Source organism: Planococcus citri, chromosome 3 (assembly GCF_950023065.1).
Source record: "Planococcus citri chromosome 3, ihPlaCitr1.1, whole genome shotgun sequence".
Taxonomy (NCBI): domain Eukaryota; kingdom Metazoa; phylum Arthropoda; class Insecta; order Hemiptera; family Pseudococcidae; genus Planococcus; species Planococcus citri.
In genome coordinates, this window is record NC_088679.1 from 46919326 (window position 1) to 46945343 (window position 26018).

At 31.9% G+C, this 26018-nt stretch overlaps 2 protein-coding genes across 3 annotated transcripts in view; one reads left to right on the top strand and one right to left on the bottom strand.

Annotated features, from left to right (window-relative positions):
* Positions 1-1148: 1148 nt before the first annotated feature.
* LOC135840084 (cuticle protein 19-like) lies at positions 1149-3055 on the top strand. Its single transcript, XM_065356422.1, has 2 exons — positions 1149-1476; positions 2080-3055. Exons 1-2 carry the CDS (start codon positions 1390-1392, stop codon positions 2305-2307), a joined length of 315 nt encoding a protein of 104 aa, XP_065212494.1. The 5' UTR covers positions 1149-1389; the 3' UTR covers positions 2308-3055.
* A 9507-nt stretch (positions 3056-12562) lies between these two features.
* LOC135840076 (cuticle protein 8-like) overlaps positions 12563-26018 on the bottom strand; it is a 129907-nt gene continuing 116451 nt past the window's right edge. The window contains exons 1-4 of one of the 2 annotated variants that reach the window (XM_065356412.1): positions 24257-24615; positions 22387-22473; positions 21329-21590; positions 12563-12887 (exon numbers count right to left, since the gene is read on the bottom strand). In XM_065356412.1, the coding sequence (XP_065212484.1) occupies positions 12754-12887; positions 21329-21590; positions 22387-22473; positions 24257-24271 (498 nt within the window). In that variant the 5' untranslated portion in view covers positions 24272-24615 and the 3' untranslated portion in view covers positions 12563-12753. Of the gene's footprint in view, positions 12888-21328; positions 21591-22386; positions 22474-24256; positions 24616-26018 lie in introns of those variants that run through there. The other variant, XM_065356411.1, reaches the window with a different exon arrangement.

Below are 26018 nucleotides of genomic sequence, written 5' to 3' on the forward strand. Positions count from 1 at the left end.
TCCTGATATCATTTTTACCGACTTTTCTTTAGAAAAGTGGAGTAATATATTTGTTGCGATAGTGATATCACTTCTTTACTTCGTTTTTCAGCCAAAAAAATCTTGAAAATGATAGCTATCATTTTTCATTTTTTAAAACTTTACCGTCCTTCTTACAGGCTGTGAGTGGAGTGGAAAAAAACGTATTTTTTGGAGTACAAATTTTTTCACAAAAAATCCCTGAAATTTTGAAATGTGCGATAGTCTACAATTATTGGAATCTTCCAACCCTGGATCATATTCTCGTACTCATCCTATCATGCTTTGAAGGTCCTATCGACATGAGTGAGAACCCCCTCCCCATGCAGTTTTTCCTAAGTAAGTAGGTATGCATCAAAAGTGCCTCACTACACTTGATTATTGTAATTTAAAAGTGAATGGAAATGAGGATTTTTGAGATGATGACTGATCATTCGATTTTTTCATCGATTTATATTATGATTTACGGGCTATTTTGAGTATTCAAAACCCTACAGGACCCTCACTTTTCCTTTCGGATAGCAGAAATTTTTTCGCAAGCTACCTTGTAAATCCTCATGCTCAGTTACAAAAAAAAAAAAAATTAAAATGCTTAAAATATCAGAATGTAGGTGACTGAGTGACCAAGTAGACTTTTTTATGTGCAGAAAACGTGTGCTGTATTTTAATACATTTTAAGTTTGCGAACGAGAAAAAATTGTGACTTTTTCAATTTTAAGTTTGCCCTGTTCAGTGTTCATTTCCAAAAAAAAGGGAGCTACTACATGTACCTACCTACTCTATCTCTATCAGTTAAACGATACCTACTTATAATTTTTTGTCCATCGTGTCGATTTCTTTTTTCCCACAGATCTATCTGAACCATCGCAAAGACTGATTAACGCATCTTAATTAGTCAGCTTCTGGAAAACCGCATTCACAAAGACTCGTTAAATAGAACGTGCAATAACCCGAAATTATATTACATAATTTTGGAAACCCCTGAATGAAAAATACCGCGATATGCATATTGAACTATATTTTTTCGCTTGATCAAGTAAATATTGCGATATGTATGACTAAATACCGCTTAACAGAGCACTCAAGTAAGACAAAATCAGCAATGGAACCATCGGTGCGGCTTTTTATATGGCGTAAAAATATAGCCCATATTAACGTTACGGTCTATGATACATTGAATATAAACAGCACGTTGCCATTTTCAAATGGCAGTCTAAATTTGTCTTCGAAGTCATCGCAGTTCACCTACTGAAATTCTACTCCTTACCTTACCAATACTTCAAATGGATCAAGTTAGTTTTCGCGAATAAAACTATAAGAGAATTGGAAAAAAACACATTTTTCATTATCAGTTGCGTGTTTCAGAATTTTATGAAAATGTTTCAAATCATATGTGCAGTGCTCGCTTTCCTCGTTACAATTATTAACGCGTTACCTCAAGATGATCTTGATTATTACGTAAGTTACCTATTTATACTTAGGTATTATTTATTTGTATTCTTAAGACAGGTATGCGTGTAAATATTCGTTTACTTTCTAATCAGCATTTGATACCTATTCGCGACATGAAATAATAAAAATTTGCAGTAAACTTAAGTACCTACGAGTACTATCGTCTCAGACAGAAAAAAAAAACTGCATATATATATATAAAATGAAATGAAAACGTAGCTTTATCTGATGAATATTTTTATTAAACATCGTGAACCTTTTTTTTTATTATTGTAAACGTAAATGTAATTCTCGAGGTACCTTCAACCTAAAAGATACCCATCCCAGTTTTTCTGATAAAATTCTAATTTTAACCGAACTGGAAACGAAATGATAGATACCCATATAATGCAGAACCAACGAAAAATCTGCTTCAATAACTTTTCCAGTTTTCAAATCCATTATTAGGTACACCTATCTTACTTTCTTCACTCGTATATAAAATGAGAAAGATTCTTTCACAGTAATGTAGTAGGTAGGTACCTATACCTAATATGAGGGTAGATAAAATACAAAAATAGGTAGCTGAATAATACTGATATTTCATGACTCGTTAACATTATTTTGTAGGTACCTCCTAAATACAAATTCGATTACGCTGTTCGTGATCCCGAATCTGGGGACGTCAAAAGTCATTGGGAATCCAGAGATGGTGACGCTGTAATTGGCGCGTACACGGTTCACGATCCAGATGGAATTATCAGAGTAGTGGAGTACACCGCTGATCCAGATAATGGTTTTAATGCTCACGTTAGCAAACAAGAAGGCGGATACGAACCGTCGTATAATTCGTTTTAATTATTTATATCGCTGCTCGGTGCTTTTCCTATTGTTTCAAAAATGTGAGAGCTTAATCGTCGAGATGGTTTTTCAAATTTGATACGATTTTGGCACCTATGGAGGTAGGCATTTCTCCGTTTTAATTCGGAATATCGAAAATGGGTAAGCTCGTACTTCGATACCTATTTTAATAACTTTGATTTATAATTCGATGTTTCTACTTTCATCATTTGTATGTACCTAGTACCTACGTATACGGAATTGTTCAAATCTGCGAGCTTTTTGATTCGCTCGATTTGTTACTTCTGAATTTATAGGTATTTCGTAGGTGTGCGAGTATTTAAGCTTACCTACCTGTATAACGTGTATACTTATAAATTTGTCTTATAAAAGTCCATTTTCCTATGTAATCTCATGAGTAGGCAAAATTTCCTACAGTGTTTCGTTGTATTTCGTTATTATTTAAAGTTATTTTTCTATGTACCTACTGTAAATGAAACTTTCATGTGATTTTATATAAATAGGCTCAGACATGATTGAAAATTTTGTGGTTATAAAGTTCGCACAATTTTGTAATTTTACTTCACAAATTTGACACATTTTTCAATACGAATATTTTCACAAAAAATGTGCGAATCGAGTATTTACTTTCTATTTAATTTATTTTTGTACTTCTACTCGTGCATAAGTAGGTACCGATACCTATCATAAGTTATTTTGTGTTTTGTTTAAATTTTTGGTTCTCATTTCATTTATTATACTTGTAAGGTCTATGTTTCTTTTTTTGTTATTGTTTTATTTTACCAACATAACAGTTACCTACCTATGTTATTATTAATCGATGTAATAAAATTACTCGAAAACATTTGATATTTAAAATACATTTTATTTGATTGGTAAGAAATAATTCAATGTCACTGACATATTTATGAATTACTGAAACACCTAATTTACTAATTCGGACATATCAGTAAACATTTTTTTCTCTCATTTTAACATTTTTACTGGAGTTCTGATCTGTTGGAGAGTGTTTTCTACAGAAATTAATTTTACTACATCTCATAATTTTCCATTTTTTGTAAAAAAAAAAAAAAAAAAAAAAAAAAGGTGTTTAAAATTAAGGAATCTAATTGAGTAATTGAGTTTATTTCAAACATTTTATCACATAAAATAAACAAAATCACTCAAAATTTACAACTTGATACTCAAAAATTGTTCTCCTGATGATATTCTATGAGAATATGATGATGACGATCATCCCACTGAATTTATTACTTTGAAGCAATTTTTGAAAAACATCGAAAAAGTGTCCTAAATTTGGACGGTTGACAGTATCCTATAAAGATACTGTTTCTTTCTTTTTTTTCTTCTTTTTCTTTTTTTGAAAAATTTCCACTTGATTTTTCACTTAGCATTCTTCTATAAAGCTTAAAATTCATCTGTCCATTTTTTTTTTTTTTTTTTTAGTGTGCGTAGCACACTATTGGTTTCGTTCTGAAACTGGAAAAATTCTTTGGAACGAATGTTCTCTTAGATGGATGGGCCGATTTTTTTGAAATTTCTTTACTTAGATGCGGCTTGACATGAGGTATTCAACGCCGTAATTATAATTGCAATTACTCAATTAGCTTCTTGAGTGATTGCAATTAATTACGAAAATTTGTGCCAAAAAAAGAATAAAAAGGGGAAAAGGGCCGTATCAAAAGCGCGAAGCCGACAAAAGCAAAGCCGACGTCAGATAAATTTTGAAATTATTTTTATCAAAGGGAAGCCGACCCCCTGTGGTGTTATATTTATCAAAAGTGAAGCCGACATCGGTTTTAATTTCGAAATTTATGTAACACCACAGGGGTTCTAAAATCTTTTCTATTGTTCAGTTTTCAAATTTTCATCAAAGGGAAGCCGACCCCCTGTGGTGTTATATTTCACCGAAAGCAGGTGGTTACCCCTTCTGAATCAAAACCCACCGTTTTAGAACACCTGCAGGTGTTTCATTTACACACAAATTTCGAAATTATTTTTATCAAAGGGAAGCCGACCCCCTGTGGTGTTATATTTATCAAAAGTGAAGCCGACATCGGTTTTAATTTCGAAATTTATGTAACACCACAGGGGTTCTAAAATCTTTTCTATTGTTCAGTTTTCAAATTTTTATCAAAGGGAAGCCGACCCCCTGTGGTGTTATATTTCACCGAAAGCAGGTGGTTACCCTTTCTGAATCAAAACCCACCATTTTAGAACACCTGCAGGCGTTTCATTTACACGCGTTCAGTACCTAGATGCCGAAAGCAGGTGGTTACTGGTTACCCTTTCTAAATCAAACCCCACCAGTCATTTGTAATTTTGCTGTGCTCCTAAGAGGTTCTCTCACTCACTCAGTACTTTTGGAGTTGCATTATGCTTTCGTGATATATCGCGTTGTGCTCTGGAGCTTTTAGAATAGCATAGTGTATTCGGAATCGCGTTGTGCTTTTTTTTCAAAATCATGTTGTGCTTTTTTTAAAATCGCGTCGTGTTTTTTTTTTTGAAATCGCGTTGTGCTTTTTTTTTGAAATTGCGTTGTGCTTTTTTTTCCGAATTGTTTTTTTTTTGAAATCACCTTGTGCTTTTTTTTCAAATTTGCGTTGTGCTTTTTTTCAAAATCGTGTAGTGCTTTTTTTCCAAAATCATGTGGTGCTTTTTTTCAAAATCATGTTGTGCTTTTTTTTCGAAATCGCGTTTTCATTTTTGAAATTGCATTGTGCTTTTTTTCAAAATTGTGTTGTGCTTTTTTTCGAAATCACGTTATTTTTTTTCAAAATTGTGTTGTGCTTTTTTTTGAAATCGCGTTGTCCCTTTTTTCAAAATCATGTTGTGCTTTTTTTTTCGAAATCTCGTTTTCATTTTTGAAATTGCATTGTGCTTTTTTTCAAAATCGTGTAGTGCTTTTTTTCAAAATTGCGTTGTGCTTTTTTTCAAATTCAAGTCGTGCTTTTTTCAAATTCGCGTTGTGCTTGTTGTGCTTTTTTTCGCAATCGCGTTGTGCTTTTTTTTTCGAAATCGGGTTTTCATTTTCAAAATTCCGTTGTGCTTTTTTTCAAAATTGTGTAGTGCTTTTTTTCAAAATTGTGCAGTGCTTTTTCACAAATTTGCGCTGTGCTTTTTAAAGCAAATTTGCGTTGTGCTTTTTTTTTGCAAATTTGCGTTGTGCTTTTTTTTAAAATCGCGTTGTGCTTTTTTTTCAAATTCGTGCTGCGCTTTTTTTCAAAAATTCGCGTTGTGCTTTTTTCCGAAATTATGTTGTGCTTTTTCTTACGAAGTCGCGTTGTGCTTTTTTTTTTAAAAACTGCGTTTTCTCCAAAATTGTGTTGTCCTTTTTTCCCAAAATCGCGTTGTGCTTTTTGTTTTAAAATCGCGTTGGGCTTTTTTTTCTGAAATCACGTTGTGCTTTTTTTGGAAATCGCGTTGTGTTTTTTTTTTAAAAATGCGCTGTGCTTTTTTTTCTAAAATTCGCGTTGTGCTTTTTTTCGAAGCGTCCGTTGTACTTTTTTTAGAAATCGCGTTGTGCTTTTTTCTGAAATCGCGTTGTGCTTTTTTTTACAAAGTCGCGTTGTGCTTTTTTTCAAAATCACGTTGTGCTTTTTTTCAAAATCGTGTAGTGCTTTTTTTTCAAAATCGTGTGGTGCTTTTTTTCAAAATCATGTTGTGCTTTTTTTTTCAAAATTGGGTTGTGCTTTTTTCCAAAATCGTGTTGTGTTTTTTTTCAAAATTGCGTTGTGCTTTTTTTCTAAAATTCGCGTTGTGCGTTTTTTCGAAGCTCCCGTTGTGCATTTTTTCGAAATTGGGTTGTGCTTTTTTCCATAATCGTGTTGTGCTTTTTTTTACGAAGTCGCGTTGTGCTTTTTTTTAAAAAACCGCGTTTTTTTTTTCAAAATTGCGTTGTCCTTTATTCTTGAAATTGCATTGTGCTTTTTTTTTCAAAATCACGTCCTTTTTTCCAAAATCGCGTTGTGCTTTTTCTTTGAAAATCGCATTGTGCTTTTTTTCAAAATCACGTTGTGCTTTTTTTTTCCAAAATTGCGTTGTGCTTTTTGTTAGAAGTTCGATTTGTGCTTTTTTTGAAATCACGTCTTTTTTTCCAAAATTTGAGTTGTGCTTTTTTTTCAAAGTTTGTTTTTTTTCAAAATCGTGCTCGCGTTGTGCTTTTTTATCGAAATCGCATGCTTTTCTTCCAAAATCATGTTGTGCTTTTTTTCTCAAAATCGCGTTGTGCTTTTTTTTCAGAATCGCGTTGTGCTTTTCTTTCTAAAATCACGATGTGCTTTTTTTTACTTTTTTTTCTCAAAATCGCGTTGTGCTTTTTTTTCAAAATCGCGTTGTGCTTTTTTTTCAAAATCGCGTTGTGCTTTTCTTTCTAAAATCACGATGTGCTTTTTTTAAAATCATGGTTGCGTTCTTGAAATCTGGTTCTAAACAAGCGGTACTTTTTTTCAAAATCGCATTGTTCTCATTTTGAAGTCGCGTTGTGCTTTTTTCGAAGTTGCGCCTTTTTTTGAAATTTTGTTGTGCTTTTTTTCAAAATCGCGTTGTGCTTCTTTACCAAAATCGGGTTGTGCTTTTCTAACTAAAGAGGCTACGCACACTGTTACAGCTGCGCTAAGCGCAGCTGTCTAGTTTTTTTTTTTTTTTAGTGAAAAAACTGACGATTTATCTTGAAGCGATTTTCGAGAGAAAAAAACAGTACCTATTCGCTTCTTGGTAAAATATGAAAAATTCAGATCTTCAAAAAATGTTATTTCAACTCATTTATCTACATATTCATTGAATCGAATCTTTTTTCGGGAAAATTCAATTACCTACGTGAATCTACCAAAATGAAATGAAGTTAAATTTATAGATAAATGGTACACTACGTATCGCATTGCAAGCCATATTTTGTTACTAGAATATTTCTCCGTTACCATCTTTCCACAAAAATTCACCGACATACCTATCTAATATTTAACTCTTCGAAATTACCGAATACCGAATAAGTAAATTGATTACCTATACAATTTATAAAAAAATTTATTCTTCGGGTGTATACTTTGAAACGGAAAGAAAAATTAAGAAGTTAAATTCACCGTGAAATTCTATCGTTACTCAAACAACGGAAAAACTTTAATGAAAAAGTTTTGTCAGCAACCTTTTATCATTTCGAATTTGCGAAAGCAAAAATTAATACAGCTAAAGAATTTAAAACTTTTTGAAACAAAACAGTAGTTAAAATATGATTAAGCAATGAACGAATTTTACACCGCTCGCAATTTCAAAAACAACCGAGTCTAAATACCGCAAAAATTAGGTATCTTGTTCTTTTGAAGCTGCCGTCTTAACATTCTCGAGTAGATATTTTTTGAATTTTTCATCGCACGAGATAATAACTTAGACACGTTTATTAATTTTTTGCTTCAAGTGTTTACCTAAGGGAGACACATCCCCTCGTGTAAGTAAATTTCACGCTAGGTAAATAATTAGAATTGCCTTTTTGTCGCATTAATAAATTTTTAACGTTGGTGAAGAATAAAAATGGAAAAGTTTTACTTAATGAATTAACACGTAAGATAACCATCAATGTAAAGTAACACAGTAAGTTGCATAAACGTTTCCACAAAGGAATACAATTTTATTATAGGTAAGTTCATGTTCGGGCCAAATGAGCTCGCGTTAAGGCGTATTTTCAGGCAAATTGCCTATTCGACGTATCGTAGTGAGTTACTGAAGGTATAAGTAAAGTACGACGAAGCAAAAGCATTAATGAAATGATTAACGCTTCAAACCTTATGAAAAGTGGAAAAGAATCAACTTTTTTGGATTTCTCATTCCATACTCGATGATTTCTTTTCCAAGTCTGACACGCTCGATTATAAAAGAAACGGAATAGTTTTCGCCAACAATTTCGTATTTTCGAAAAGAAATATAAACGTTCAACGCAATAGGTAGTGTTTGAAATAAAATCTTATTACAAGGAATTTAAAAGTTTGCCAATATCAAACATAATTATTTTTACCAGCAAATATGAAATAAATGTTGAATTATTAAGTATATGTACCTATAAATAATTACCAAGGTAGGTTCTGAGATTTATGGAGTGCACTTTGCCTTACAATCCAGCAGATTGTTTTTTTTTTACATATTTGGATAAATACCTTTTTTCCTTGTAAATTAGAATAATTTTGATTGAATAAAATTAGTAGATAGGTACTTGAGAAATCAATTTTAAAAGGGAACAATTTTCGAAGGTACTGTCAAACCCCCTAATTTCGGACACCTTTTTCACGTTTTTCGTAAAAGGCTTTAAAACGAGCGATTCAACTTGGTGTTTGTCTTCACATTCTCATAGAATGTCACCGTGTGAACAGTTTTTGAGCATCAATTTATTAATTTTACGTGATTTTGTTTGTTTAATTTGAATTCGAAAAGTGTCCGAAATTAGGGTACCTTGGATCTAATTTCGGACACTTTTTCTTTAATGTGGGAACTCGAAAATTTTAGTTGAAAAAGAAATTATTTACCCCTGAAAAACGACTCCAATCAAAAACAGCTCGAATCATGATGTGAAATGTAGAAAAAAGAGATTTTTCAAGGAAATGTTCAGCACTCTCATTATACACTTTCTTGTTAGAAAAATAAGTTGGTAACATTGAATAATTTCTTATCAAACTCCTTGTTGATGATTTTACGGCTCAGATCTTTTACTTTTCAGTATGGTTTTTAGGAAAATGAGTGAAATAATAGTGCAATTCTTCATCAAAACTAAAAACACTTGAAAAAAATACCGTTGAACTCGAAAAATACACATTTGCAAGTGCATCAGTGTTACCCTTCCAAACTCAGTAATGCGTGATCCAAAGTGTCCGAAATAATGATCCGTTTCGCGACTTTTTCAGTTTTTAGGATTTAAATACTAGAAACAAAACGTGAAATTTGAGGAATGAATTTTATTTTTAATTACCAGTGACTTCTTGATATTTTAGAGCGATTTTCATGGTTATGAAAGCATTTGGATAGACCCTGTGAATAACTTTTTCCTCACTCTTCATATGAAGCACTTTGTGAAGTCCATTTTAATGATTAAAGAAATAGCGTAAAATGAAAATTCTTACATCAGGGAGATTGTCCGTGATCTAAACTAATAGAAGAAGTGTTCACTTTTACTTGTACCCTTAGTTCTCATCAATAAAATAGCAAAAACATCAAGTGTCCGAAATTACGTACCCTGTCCGAAATTAGGGGGTTTGACAGTAAGTAAGTACATATCAAAATTACATTATAATTTAAATAAGAAACCGAAAAGGTACTTTACTACCAGAAAAATTTCCGTAACTACATGTATATAAGTATCGACCCAAGATTATTTGAATGAAATGAAATCAGTTTGGCCAAGCACTGTCCAAATTGTGAAAATTGCGCAATGTGGTCCAATTTATTGCAACAATGTTGAAAATTTGGCGCAATGAATTCAAAACATAAATTTTAGTTTTGGTTTTGATTTGAAAGAAATTACTTTATATTTGAAACCTTTTTTCCTGTAATTAGTCGTAAATTTTTCAAATATGAAGAATGTAGATCTCGTAAGTATTAAGTAGGTACCAGCCACCTTAAAACACAGAAAACTAACGTAAACTAAACCGAGGTTTGAAATCCATTTCGATTTCAGCAATTTCAATTTCGTCTAGTTTTTCACAACTAATTTCACGTTTTCAGTACGATACAACGTTTTCGTACAAGATAGGTACCTAAGTAATAATAGGTTTAATCAATTTACATGTACAGGGGTCCGGTAAACGGACAACGTTCAAATTACATTCATCCAGACATACCTGCTAAATGATTTGCCTACCAATGAAATTGAAGGGGTAAGTGGAAATGACTTGGAAAATGGCAAATCAATCAAATTGTTGACCATTAATAATGTTTCAAAACGCAGAGAAATTTTTCTATGATAATTTTTTGCTAAAGCAAGACAAATAATTGAGTTATTGACATATATGTATAGGCTATGATTTTAGCGTCATGGGTCGTGGGTCAGTTCAAAACTTTGAAGACGCTGGTAGCATTACTTAACTAAGTATCTAGTCTCACAGCAGTTTGTCTGGTTTTTAAACGTTTACAGAAAACGTATACTTATTATGAAGGACCATTTCAAAACTTTATGCGCTTATTCCGGCGAAGTAAGGCATTTATATGAATTTTTCGACTTTTCTTGATCTGTACAAGGAAGGGATCTCACTCAGCAGAAAATACTCGTAGTTTAGACTAAACAAATAAGAACTGAAAGAGCACCCAAAAATACAATGTGATAGAAAACTCAAGTCTAGTTCATAGTTCTTAGTTCTTACTTCATTTTCCACCCACTAGACCCCTCTCTCAGAATCGATCTTTGATGTTTTTGAACCTTTCTAGAGCATCCAGAAAATGTTTAAATTTTCCAATAATTTTGGAAACTTTTTTTTTTTTAATCTAATAAGAAACAACTGAAAATCTGTTTCTGCCGATTAAAAACAAATTCAAGAATCTGTTAGGGGACCTAGAAACGCAAAAACTATCATCAATAGATCCTGGAGATTGAAAATAGTCGGTTACCAATTTACGCATTCGAAAATAATAAATTTTCATTGCCCCCCCCCCAATATTACCGAGAGAATTTTTTGATTTTGACCATCGGAAACAAATCTGGAAAATTCATTTTCAAATTGATTGACGGGATCATAAAGATGTTAATTCGATTTTAATAGGTGTTAAATTTGGTTTCATTCGAAATTTGGAGTGCCTCATATCTTGAAAATGTTCCAATTTTCAAATTGGGTCGGTCCCTTCAATTTGTAAGAAGAACCATTTGTGTCATGATAACATTTTTTCATTCGTTCACTCGAGTAGGTACTAGGGTTAGGGAAGTTATTCAACAGATATAAACATTTCCTTATTTTTGGTGAATTTTTCAAAATCGGTTTCTAGTTCAAAAAGTAGTGTAAGTTCTTTCATTTACAGATGGCAAGAGAATGTTTGAATCTTTTAAATGACTTCCCTAATCCTTAGTACTTCAGTGGACAAACAAAAAATTGTATTATGACAAATTGCCTATCTTTAAAATTTAGGGGGCAAAAACAATTTGGAATAATTTCGAATTTTCAAAATTTAGGGCACTCGAATTTTGGATTTTCTGATCAAGTTTACTCCTTCAATTTTGAAGATGTGCAATCAGTCATAATAACATTATTTTGTTCGTTCACTCGATTACAATAAATATGAGTTAGGGACATTATTTGAATAATCCAAATATTTATTCTAATTTTTAATAATTTTTTCAAAATTGTAGATTTTTGAAACTTTTGCAGAGCACATATGTAGGTACTTTCTTCAATTTTCAAGATCGGAAACTTATCATAATAATGCTTCTTCCACTCCGGACAGCTGAAATATCTTCAACGTTTCACTTGTGTGGTAATAAAATATCAAATCGATTACGATGTAGGTAGTAGACCGTATTTTGAAACTCTCGTTAAAGTGGCAAGCAGTCCAGATTTTCCACGAGACACCCTTGTATACAAGTGCAAAAATTTGAAGGCGAGAAAAGAAAAATCGCAACGCTAAAACATATAATCCTCGTACCTGCGTATAAATGAAATTAATCCGATTTTTTATGAACGGAGCGTGCGAGCGCACTTCTCAAAAGAAACTTAGTACATACATAGGTGCTCAAGCCTATATGCCCGGTGAATAATTCATTTACTTATACGATGTCACGTATGCTGGATTATAGAGGGGAAAAATGAAACAGAAAATCATTGCAGTGACACATCGAGTTAAATGATTAAGGCGTGTGCCAATGTATATAGGTATGTTATAATAAGTATGTATCTAAATCTATCTATACGTAGTGTAGATACCCTAATGAGAACATTTCACGGTTAGTTATAAAATGCGTAACAGGATCGCAACATCTAACTTTAAAAGAATAACCCGCCATCGCCAGTATTTCATTGATTCCGTAATTGCTCGAGTTATTACATCACAGCGCTTTTATTTTTACTTGGATATTTTTTTTTTCATCTCTCGTTTGTCTTACATTCGCAGTGAATTTATGTCAAAGCTGATCGAATGGTATGATAAAAGTTCCATATCTACAATACCTGCTAGTGCAGATCACATTTGTATGTATGGCATAACAATCAACTAAATCGATCTGATGTATACCTATTATCTAGTACATCCTTTAAAAAATAAAATAAAGAGAAGAAAAGAAAAAGACAGAAACATTTTCTTCAATTCACACGCTTCTTTTATTTTTATTTACTTTTCAACAAACAAAAAAACTCAAATATTATATAAACATTTTGTAAAATTATACTTAATTAATTATATTCGAAAGCGAATTTTAAGTTTATAAAATATCATCGTAATAAAATAACTTTAAAAACAACAGAAGATGTGCAATCCACCAACTTACACTATAGCAATATAATTCGAAGAATCTGCTGGATAAGGGATATTAAGTAAATACACATTATCAAGTTCTTCGTAATATTGGTTCAGTTCTTCTACCAAATTATTAGTCGGAACGTTTGATTGCGGAAAAACTGTAAACAAAGGTGAAATATATTTTCGTAAATATTTTTCTTCTTGTTAGTCTACTTGTATAGGCATCTATTCGTTGAAATATAGAACCCCAAAGCGAAATTTTCAACTTTTGATTATTTTCGAAGAAAAAATTCACTGTTCACTTTTGACGAATCAATACTAGTATAGGTATGTCTATATTTCGATCTGGATACTTTTTTTTATTACAAAAAACAGCTGTAAATACCGAATAAAAACCTTTCGAAAAAAAGGAGCATTTCCCTCATCTTCAAGTACTTACTTGACACCCCACCAAAAAAATAATACCTCCTGAAATCTGATATAAATCGAACCATAGGCTACTTGGATCATAACTTCTAACGACGACTGTTCATCAAAATCCGGATGCTCATACATATACTAAATTATTGTATGTACTACCGATTTCACATCACTGAACACGAATCAATAACAATTCATACGCGTTTAGGTATTTTTTAATTCAAATTAATTTTATCAGAATTGTGTAACAATAACACATGTAGCCAGATTCACGTCGAATATCTTCCGCATTAATTCGGAAGTGAATGAGATGCTGTTACATCGTATCGATGATAAGCATTTTTTTTTCAAATGATTTTGTTCGCGCCATTGAAACTCGCTATAACGATGACGTGCTAGTAACTGTAATGACAGATTTGACACTCGTCGCGATTTTTTTTTTTTTTTTGCTAGATAAAATAGATGTCAGAGTGAACGAGTGCATTGGACTCAGCGAAACACTATATTTTCAATATTTATTAGGTACGAGCATACTCGATACCTACATAGTCTCGGGTTATCCAAATTTTATTAGAATGTGGGAGAAAATGATACGATAATTTTCTTGTGATGTAGGTATTTTCGATTTTTCCTAGTATCAAAAATCTGTACCTAACAAAAATCGAACTGGAAGGGACAAACTTCTAACGTACCTACCAATCTTGTATTAAAAAATTGACATTTTGATTCAAAATAAAAACAATTAAAAATAGAATAATGCTCGTCGAACATCGTGAGATAAAAATATTGTACAGTGGAACCATTGTCGAAAGTTTATACTTACTTACTCATTTCCGCTTAGCTTTTTCAAAACTTTCATTTTCCAAAATTATTTTTATTTGGAAGCCAACTTTTTTGTGATTTGGCCAATTGGGCAGAGACCCTATAGTAGGTTATTTCTTCAAGGCAATTTGTTTCCCAACATGGAAACGTAGACAACCCCCAAAGAGTTTAGGGAATAATTATAAAATCATAATTTGTTTTAAAGGAAAGAACTAGGTTACCTACTGATTAAAAGAACTTCTGAAAGAACTTGACAAAAATGAACTTTGATCGAACTGTTCTGATGGTTCAAACGTAATGATAGGTGTGGAAATTCTAAAAACATCGAGAGACTATGTGAACCTTTTTTTTTTTTTTTTTTTTTATTGAAAGGAACATCAAGATTTTTTATTCATTTTTCCACTGCTCTTTGCTGAGAAGGTTGAATTGACCTAAAAAAGCTGGCATTTGACGAAGCCCAGCAAAAAAAAGGATCAAATGACCTTAACAAGAAGAAGGAATCAATGATTTCGAATTTTCAGATCAATTTTCGCAGTTGTCGGTCAAATTTTTCATGTCCCATATTTCAGGAAATTTTTTTTATTATTATTTTTTATTCAAGTAGGTAGGTAATGCTTTGATGAGTTGTTGATGTCTATGTGCTTCCAAGTATAAATATGCAAGTAATTTGGTAGTTCAATTCTAATATTAAAACAGTATCATATTTCAAAGAAAAAACAAATACTCGAATTTAATAAAAATGAACATTGAGTTTTTTGATGATTTGCAAGTACCAAATACATATCAAGCAAAACCACTGAACCAAACCTAAAAAATAAAAAATTGAAGGAAAAAATCGAAATATATTCGAAAAATGTTTAATTTTTTTACACCAAGCGTAGAAATTTTGCGAGTGAAAGGGATAAAAAATTGACCTAAAAACTTGAAATTTTTGTACGTCTGGTTGAAGTTCTTAGTCATAATTTTTTATGCTTCATCTTTCGAAAAAATGAAAAAAAAAAAAAAAAAAAAGGAATAATGGCCCACAATATCTATATCACTTACAATACACTCGTTCTTTCTCATTACTTTTTGACGATTCAACTAAAGTCACGTAAAATGAGCAAGTTTTTCTTTTCAAGGAAATACTTATCGTCATCGTGGATATATTTTTAGGTAGGTATATTTTGAAAAAGAAAAAAAAACGATGGTTTAAAAATAAAACGAGCATCTCTTTTTCACAAACGGGGGTTGGAAACTCTGTAGGACCTAATTCAAAAAAATAAATAAAGATAGTAATTCGAACTCTGCAATAATTTCAAATTAGTGATAGTCGACTTTGTCGCACCACGTTTTCAAATTTTTTAAAGTAGGAATGGGGAAAGATGCATCGTATTTAAAAAAAAAATTTTTAATAAATAAAGGAGATATTCAAACTCAGTACCTATACCTACCTTAAAAAATCAAACAAATTGAGCATATTTGTAGTTCAAGAGTAGTGATGGAGAGAGGGGGAGGGTTAAGAGGGACATTTTTATCACATAATCTCAAACTTTTTAAAAAATCGATCCCCATCCATTCGTTGTGAGTCTACATCCATAACAACAAAATTTCCAAAACATACGTTCAAATAAAAAATACACACAATTTACCTATTCCCCAACCAGAAAAAAAAATGACAAAAAATCGTTACGTAATGACGCATCTAAATTTTTTTCTTCAAAAATACTCACATAAATTTTTTATTTACCACGTAATGGATCGATACATACATTAAACAAAGCTCGCCTTTACGTTACACGTATTTTCAAAAATTACATAATACAGTATCGCATCACGTCAGCAGGTTCAACTTTCAAGTCTTACTTTTGAGATATCTACTATACATAGCTTAATTATTTACCGCGCAGTGCCGAAAATTACTCCAAAATTTTAACTCGATTCAAATTCCTAAAAAGTTTCTCCAACACAGGAATTCCCTACGAGGAAACAATTCGTTTTCTACGACGAAATCTTACAATTAGGCAGGAGCTCGTGACGTAGGTCTGTTATAAACTTCTTACCTACTTATTAGACACTCGGTATACTTTTTTCACGTTTCGTATTCTTTTAGGTCTCAAGTACATAGGTATAGGTACGAGTATATTTCTTTCTTATCTACGTGACTTTATATGAGAAAAATATGATAAATAATATAGATTATTCAACTGTAATGTGCATTTCTTTTGCCCAAAAATAACGTGTTTTGCGTATAAAATGCAGTATAGGTACCACCTACCCCGTATTAGAGCCGCATTAGCAAAAAAAAAAAAGTACATGAACAGACCAATCGAATTATTTTTGCTAAAAGAACCTCAAATACAATGTTGAAAATATATTCATCGCATTACTTATACCTATCAAAGGCGATAACGCGAAGCGTAAGATTTATGGCTTTAAATTGAAATTGAATGCTGTTTTCAATTCAATACGTACATGCTATGTACATACCTATGGATATACGAACTTAATTGATTTATTTCTGCCAATCCTGCGGTGTAACATCTCAATGTATGTACATTACTATACGCATTTGCAAAATATATGACCTACGTTTTTGTTTAATAGCGACAAATTATAATACACAGTACCATTTACACTAGATTAAAGCCTTGTGTCTGTCTATACGTATAATAATGTATTTCACCATTCTGCATACAATGTTGCCAAGTATTTTGAGACTTTTATTTCACACGAAAACAACATTTTGGCAAAATCTCATCAAAGACTACATACATTGATTTTGACATTTTATGTAACAAGGTATCAATACTTCAGATTAACACAATCCTGACCGGAATTTGTAGGCTACAAATTTAATTTGCGTCCTTTTCACATATGAAATTTTTCGAAAAAGTAACAGTTTAACAACTCTCAAAGAAGACTCCAGAAGGGCTCGAAAACTCTACTACATTGATTGAAGGAAGGGATCAAAAATATATAATAGGTACATATAAATCAAATGCTTCAAAATCTACTTACGTATGATTTTAATTCACTTTTCTAGGTACCTAATATTTATTATTATGATATAGATATTCTGCGGTGTTGACGCAAATCTTTAAAACTTCTATTGAAAATATGTATGAAATAACTACACAGTGTATTGAGTCGATCCTGCCCTATACGAGTAATTTTCGCGAACAAAATGCTAACGATTAAATTGATACAACATTTGATATGCATAATTAAATGCAATAAATGCTACCATACCAGCCATACCATTCAGTTCACGTAAATTGTCAGGGAATACCTACCTATCAGAATCGATTAGACACCCATGTACAATCCACTCATTAATGCACTATAGTAGGTACCCGATGACAAAATTTCATAAAAAAAAAAAAAAAAAAAAGTAGAGGATAGAAAATGATGTAAGTTTTAGAAGTACCTACACACGTGAAAATTAAAACCACTCTTGGCCAGACGATTTTAAGAGAAGATCACGCGAGCACACGACCTATTCTTCGATACTTCTCTGAAAAACATTGTATCGCTTTTCATTACACAAGAAACATTTTTAATGAAAAAAAATCCACGTTGTAACTACAAAAATGTGGAGTATTTCTGTCTTTTTCAACATCACAACACCTAAATTTTATAAACGACGGCGTTTCAACTTTTACCATGTTTCAAATTATTCAAGGTCCATACCCAGCTATATGAGAAAAAAATCCAATATTGGAATAAGGCGCATATCATAAAATTTACAGAAGAAACGCCGCAGCGGGTTTTAAAAATTTTCGAAGGAATTACTTTTTCCAGAATTGATTTCATTCAATACAGCCGACGAGATGAAAAGTAAAAGCTCTAGGACAAAATTGCACACATTCGAAATTGAAAGAGCTATCTACCTCCTACGTATGTTTGGAGAAGCAAATTTTTAAATAGAACGTATTGAATTTTCTACACGAAACATTATTATTGCAAATTCTAATCTAGGTACCTGTAATTTAAAGTAACTTGAGATCTAAAAAGGTATTCGTATTTCTACTTATTTACTCGCTGTTTTCTCGTTTTAAAGAAATCGCATAAAGAAGATCTGCCATAATTACTGAAATTTTTCCATCATAATTTCAAATTATATTCCTGTCTTTTGAAACGTTAATGTAGACACATCCAACCTGCATAATTGATTTTATGTTTTTACACACATATTACTCACACCTTTACCTCAGAAAACTGCATATTTTTCGCTGAATGAGATTCCCTCGAATAAGCTAATTCTATTTATGATTTCTCTGCTCATCGATTCAAAATCCCCTCCTCCTTCCTATGCTGATAACGCAGAATATTTTTGAGAGATGGAACGAAATTGCGAAACAAATTCGTAAAATTTCTGGTCTAAAGTCATCAGACATCAATAAAGGTTTGATGGAGTATTTGTAAGAAAGTCATACCTAATATTGTTTTTGAAAAAACTTCTCCCTTCAATTTTGTGAATCGATATTTGGAGTTTCTGTCGAAAAATGTAGGTGATATAAAAGATAAATAAATATCTACATAGTTTATGTAATACCTATAATATGTAGTTGAAACCTTAATAAATTGGGCGATTTTTTGATATTTTTATGTTTGTGTGACATGACATTCCTAGGTATAATGAATTGATTCAATGCCATTTAAAACGACAAAATACCCAGGAAATGAACATCATACAGAATAAAATATAAATAGAAAATTTAAAAAAATGAAAAGCATAGTCGGCCGGATTTTAAAATAACCAATGGAAGTTTGCCTTATGGTCTGAAACCCCTATGGTGACATTTTTGGATCGCTAGCTCACCCTTAACTCCTCCAAAAAAGGCTGAATTGCAAATGCAGTTGAAAATTCATATCTTTGGCAGCTGCCAACTAAATTTTTTCAAAGCAGGGATGTTAGATTTTTAGATCTTCACTCGTATTTTCAGTAAGTAAGATTCTTCAGAGGCGAAATTATGTAAAAAAAAATTAGAATAAAAATTATGAATCTTACCAAGATGCACAAAATATCTACATTTTTTTCAAAAGTTTTCATATCGGTGGAAGATCATAAAAAATGCAAAGAGGATGTTTTAACGATTTTTTTCCGCCCAAAAAGATCAATTTTCAGTCGAAAGATTTTTTTTCTAATGATGAATTATGTCATCATAAGAGGTGCTCAATTACACCATCAACCCAAATTGTACAAAGTTTGTCATTTTTCCCCTCTATATTTTACGTACAATTTTTACAATACAAATTTAATTTTTCTATTTTGGAAACCACTGACCTCTTTTTTGAGAGTCTCACGGGGCCAAAATGCATGTCTAGACTAATATCAATTCGAAATGCATCATATATGTACCTATTACAATTTGAAAGGAATTAAAAATCATAGATTTTTTTACATTTTCATCAAAGTACCTAACGTAAGTATACCTATGGTACCTAAGGTTTTTTCCATTTGGGAAAATGGCCTCACCATAGGTAAAAAAAATTAAAGAACTCGCTCTCAACTTATAAATTAGCATGACACAATTTCCTCAAACTCATTTTTATGAGAGGCGGAGGGAGAGGGATCAAGCATTAATTTTGGTCTTTCAAAATATAAGACTGTGAGTGTTTAGGTAAAGTGGTAGGTGAATGTAATCATTGTTATGATTCTCTGGAAAATTTGAGCCAATAGCTCCTTCAATTTTAAAAATAGGCCAATTTGTTACGAAATTGTCATGTGGTGATAATTCGATGTTTTCAGGAGAGACGAAACATCGAATTATCGAAATTTTATCGAAAAAATCGATTTTTCGTTTTCTGGTGGGTTGAAGTTTCCTGTAGCACCTGCATAAGCCGTTTTATTGTACTGAACATTTCCCTTGAGAAGATATTACAAGAAACACTCGGGGACCTCATTGTGTTTGAAAGAGTAAATTTCAGGTTAAAAAAACAGTTTTGATATTTTTGAACATTTTTAAGATTGAAATAGTCACAAGAAGTGTACTTTTTATTAGTTCGTAATACCTACTTACCTAAATAAAAATTTTTAAATAGGGAACACTTTTTAGAAAAATGAAATTTGCATTATTTATAATAAAATGTTTTTTGAGAATAACTCAAAAACTACGCATTCTAGAAAAAAACTAACGACATTAAGTCGATTGGAAATTTAATTTTCTACAACTTTGTTTACATGAAATTTTTTTTGGACGCTTCCTTTCGTCTCCAGGTCAATTTTAATGAAACGGTATAACTCATTTTACATGTGTTGTTTTTTTTAAATCGCTACAGAATCAATTATTATTCTTCATCTGTTCAGTATCAAGAAGTTTTTTTTTGAAAAAACAACAACGGCATCCGATTCAGCGTTAAATTTTAGGCTAAAATCCATACTTTCATGGGTTTTCTAAAAAAAAAATTTCATATTTTTATTAAAACCTCAATCTTTAGAGGCGTTTTTTCTCAAAACTTTACTCAGGCCTTACTCACATTCGCATAAGTTTGGAGCAGTGTACTGCTGATGTTTGCCCATGCACTTACAGAAAAACTGATTGCACCACTGGATTCCTCGTTGAAAAAAGAACCCAAAACGCCAATAAAAAAAAAAAAAAAAAACATCGTATCACCACAAGGACCCTTATCGCAAAACGCCTCTCAAATACTTTTGACGTAATTTTCATCCGTCCCTCTGCAGACAAATTATGAACAACAAAAATCACTTCTGAACATTCCATCATTATCCCAGACTCTGGTAGAAGGTTTTCAATAGGACACCGTGTATAAGATATAGGTACCTACCTACCTACGTATTTTAATTACGATGTTCGATCTCAATACTTACCTACTAAATAATGATGCGTTTATTAAATTTATTCGCTTGATAACATTTTGAAACACGAGCCTTTTTTTATACACAGTAAAATGCATATTAAATATCGTTACCTATGTAAATAAAGAATTGCCATACAATATTAAAAACAATCCCATATACCCAGAGAATTTGAAATTGGAACCGGTGACACTGAATTTTATCAGAACACGCGATACTTTGAAAATTGCTCCATTTTTTAATACACATCAGTAAAGAACAACCCTCCTTTCCCATCTCGCAAAGTAAACTGAGCTGGGCAAGAAAAAAGAGCAAAAATATACTACGATGAACGAAGTAACCATCTCGTTAGAAGCACTTTTCTTTCAACTAAACGAGCCATAGGTAGTACTTTGACATTTACACGCATGGTGTACAAATAATGTGGCGAGGGTTTCGCTTTGAGATAAGAAAAAAAAAACTTAATATCGTTAAAGTACACATAAAATACGAATTCTGCAAGAATTCAGAATCAAATAACCAATTAACTATAGGTATTCCAAAAGATACACTTACGAACGGGTCCTTTTCGTATTTTAGATCTTCGAAGGGGTACAGGATGTTTGATATGGCTTTGAATCACGGGACTTTTTTCTACAACTGCATTAAATCCATTCGCTGGATCAGCGGTGTAATGTACCGTCCTAACAGTACCATCAGGCTCGACCAGACTGTATTCACCTTTAACAAAATCCCCATTTCGTACTTCCGATTGATGTTTTATATCTCCAGTTGTAGGATCGTTCACTCCGTATTTATAACTGTAAGCTGCCGGAGCCTTAGGAAAAAATCATAATGATACATATCTAGGTAGATAGAAATTGATATTTAAAAAAAAAAAAAACAAAAACTCTCAATACCTAGTGTTAAATTAACTTCGCAACATTCAAAATTTTTTCACATAAAAACCAACGCGACCTTTTACATAGTTCAAGCATTAAAAAAATCGTGCGAATGTAGCACAATATACCGCATATGGAGTCACTCGTTTGTTATTCAAGGTGCTTTTAGCATATGGCTACCTATTTTTCAATGCCAATTATGTTGCTCGTAATATAAGCTAATAAAAAAACATATTTTAAAGTCGACGATATTCTTCCCCAAAAAGCTTCATTGTTATTTTATAATTATGTTTTCACCTAAGGGCGACAAGACCATACTGGGAACGAATTCATCCAATTTTGAAATTTTAAAAGCCAAGTACACCGAATTTGAAATTTTTCATCGTCAAAAACGATAAATACATGATATGTAGTATAGATCACAACAATATTCGTGTCTTTAAAACGGAAACCCTATAAATAGAAAGAATATAAAACATGTATATTAAATATTTGAGACTTTTGTTGAAACTTTTATGAATACCTACGCGTAGGCACTTGGCCTTTTTACAGTAGCCTATTATTATAAGAATAAATCTCCATGCTATTGAAATACCTAACACCGAAACGCAATGTTCTGATGAAAATTGTTTACAAAGAAAGCAACTCGATCGAGAAATTTCATCAATTGTGCTTTTGCCGAAAACCTCCAGCACCAATTAAGCAAGCATAGGGATTATAAAAACATCTTACGTAATAATCCACCTCAGGTCTTCCGATATAATACGTAGTTTTACTCAGTGCTGTCCTAAATATAGCCATTACCAATAATCCCAATATCTGGAATCACAGAAAAAAATCATTAATTGTAATTTACCTAAACCTCATTTACCCTTACTTGTAATTAATAAGAAATACACCTCAAGTACTTGTCCTTTTTTTAAACCTCATTTAAAACCATAACCTTCGGAATGAAATGTTCGATTAAATTATATATAAGCTCGATTTGAAACTGCGTGACTTGTAAATTTTTTTTTTATTTATAGGTTATTCATTGTTTGATAACTGTCTATTTGAAAATATTATCTAACAAAAGCGAATATCCGAGTACCTAGTTTTTTCGAGTTATTTGAAGTGTTTCAGAAATTAGCTATGCTATACGTTTATTAGAAAATATATTTTCTTCGTTGATTGAACGACGTCAACCCTCCGCTTCTTCGAGTTTTCCCTTGTCAAAAATTTAAACTTGGTCAAGTTTATAGTCGATCGTATTTTTATTTCAGAGCACAGTCTTTTTATTTAAACAAGGAATGTGAAAACCTTGACATAAATGGCTTTTCTGTCCCTTCGTATAGTGGTTAAAAAATCAGATGATAATAATTTACTTAACCGGAAACCTTCTTTATTGACATAAAAGCTAATCAAAGTGATTCGTTTTTGAAAAATTCATCGAAAACGAATTGCATTTATTTTTGTCGATGAAATTCCATTTCTCGTCGGAAAATTTATACAGACATTTATACATGATTTTTAAAAGATTTCTTGCCCCCTCCCCAAGAAATCTTTATACGAGTACTAACCAAATTTTTTCAATATTGAATATCCCGAGCTCGTTTATAAATGAGTACTTATTATAGGTTCCTATATCTTATTTTCATAAATTTTGCCTGACTGAAAATTTGGAAAAAAATTCATCAATTTCTGATATTTTGAGTTACCAATGTTGACAGCTATAAATATCAAGTCTGACTTGAAATTTTGGAAGAAATCACGATTTTGTTAACCACACACCTCGTCGAATATCGCTTGAAATTCCACATTAAAAAAAAATCGAAACGAAAAACTCAAAAAATATTACCAGGATTTTTCAAATTATTGACAGAATGCTGTGAAATTTTATACCTACTTGAGCAAATACACGAATACCTACACACAATCGAAAGTCATATGAAATGGGATCTAAGCTAACATATGTACCCTATATTTATTCATTTCAAATAGAATATTCTATTAGAACAAAGAACTAGATAATTATCTGCGTGATTTGCGATTAACGTAAAGTATCGTTTTTCAAAATACCTCGCATTAGGTATAATAAAAGTGAAATAATCCGAGACGAATAAGTGTCGAGTAACAAATTAATCTAAAATCATTAAGGTGTCAATATGTTTTAACAATGGGTACGTATAATTAATCTGACGAAAACCAAGCAATATCTACTCGTAGGTCTATATAGAGAAATTTCACAATTAGGAGCACGAAAATTCGCGAAAATTGACTTAATGTAAGTACTTCTACGTTGAAAATAAGATATGAAAAAAAAAACAATGTCTGACAGGTCTCAAATTGTACTATTTCACGCCCAAAATAAAACTCGCGCATTTTCTAAAAGTAACGTCATAAATATTAAAAATCTATTCGTCTTTTTTATGTGACAGAAATGAAATCTGTTCACGAGGAAACACAGCGCGACGCGATAGTACCAGAAAAAAAAAGTTTGCCGGAACACGACAAAATGTAAAAATGAATTTCGTACTTCGCGACTGTTAAAAATTTAACTACACTATTTCGGAGTAAATTTGCTTTCTCGGCTTAGTTATTTTCTGAAATGGTAAAAACTTACCTGCAATTTTAACATTTTTCACTGGTGTAAAATTCTACTACATATACGAGAAAAAATGATGAGTTCTTTTTCGCGCATAATAACCAAACACTATGGCACTGGTTATACCTATGAAATGTTAGCATACGGGTACTTCGAACCTTCAAATAAATCTGAGGTCGTTGGTATCGTAGGAAAAAAAATTAAATAACAAAACAATGTGGTGAGAAATTACGATTAGAATAAGGTTACATCCTAATTTCGATAAGAGTAATGATTTTTTTAAAAATTGGGAAATTAGTTTAACGAGTCTTTACGCAGAACCTGTTTCGCGAATAATTTAAATATCGCATTGTGTAATTAGTATGCAGATACGTGTAAAATATTATATATTCTTTATGAAACGCAATTGTGCAGTGCACGCGTTGTTTATTTGCATAGGTCAAATAATAGACACTCGCGAGTATAAGTAGGGAACTATACAGTACGAGTACAAGTAGATTTATCCTTCATTTTTGTAATGGTCCGCCTATGGAAAGCTCAATAGATTTGTTCAAGTGGATAAAAAAATATAGAGGGGAGGGAGTAGGAAAGAGGAATGTCTTAGCATTAAGGGAATTTCAGGAAGAGCCAGATGTGTTGATAAAGATGACACTTTTGTCAACATATACCTAATAAACTCAAATAGGGGATACCCCAGTTTTTCTGAAAATTGCCTACCATGTTTCAAAAACTGTAAAGGAAACAAAAAAAAAAGTTCTTTTGCGCGATGACCCATCTCTGAAATGATAAAATATTCGAAATTGTTAATCCCAGTTTCTCTATTCATGAACCCATCAGTCGTAGCCAAGTTGAGTACAGGGCACGGAGGCTGAATATTGCGAAAATGCATGTCCCTGGGCAAGAAATCAGTTACAGCAGCACATAACCATAGCTTAGGACAGGGAGGCGAGAAGGGATATCACTGGAAGTCAGGACAGTAGCTAGCGACTAATACCTGAATGATGATCATGATGATTCAGAGTTCCAATTCAAATACCAAAGGAAATCATACTTTTTGGAGCCCATAAAACAACGTAAAATATATCAAAAAATCCAATTATGCAGCTAAAAATCAGTGAATCTTCTATTTTAGTGATGCCCTGAAACTGTCATCGTGTTTTAAGGAGAATAAAAATATTTTTTTGAAAGAAAACTTCAAAAAAAATTGTTTTCCAATTTTATCAACAGGGTCCTCATAAAAGCGTTTATACTCGTACTTGGTAAAAATAACATCAACAGAGTGCGGATTGCAAAATCGTAATACGTACATAAGTATCACGGAAACGGATTTTTTTGAGTAGGATAACGAAGTATGCTAATTTTTTGGATTATTTTTTCTTTGAATTCACAGGAACTTAAAATACATCTAATAAGTACAAAGTACATAAATTAAACAAAAAAAAAATCATCTATTTTCAAAAACTGTTTTGTGTTTTTTAAAAGTATCTACCTAGATTTTGGTCAAAATTTGTAAAATACACACGAAAACAGCAAAAATGGACAAAATATGCATTTAGAAAGGTCATTTTATGCATTTTAAACCAAAATATGCAAAATGAAACTAGGTAGGCTCATTCGACTCAAAAATTTACAATAACGGCAAAAATAAATTTGATAGGTATGCACAATCATCTCAAGCGAAAAAAATATTCAAAACATAAGAATCCGTACTCTGATCATCAAATACATAATACATATATGAAGATCCTCAAACTGTTGGCCGTTGAATCACATTCCTTCG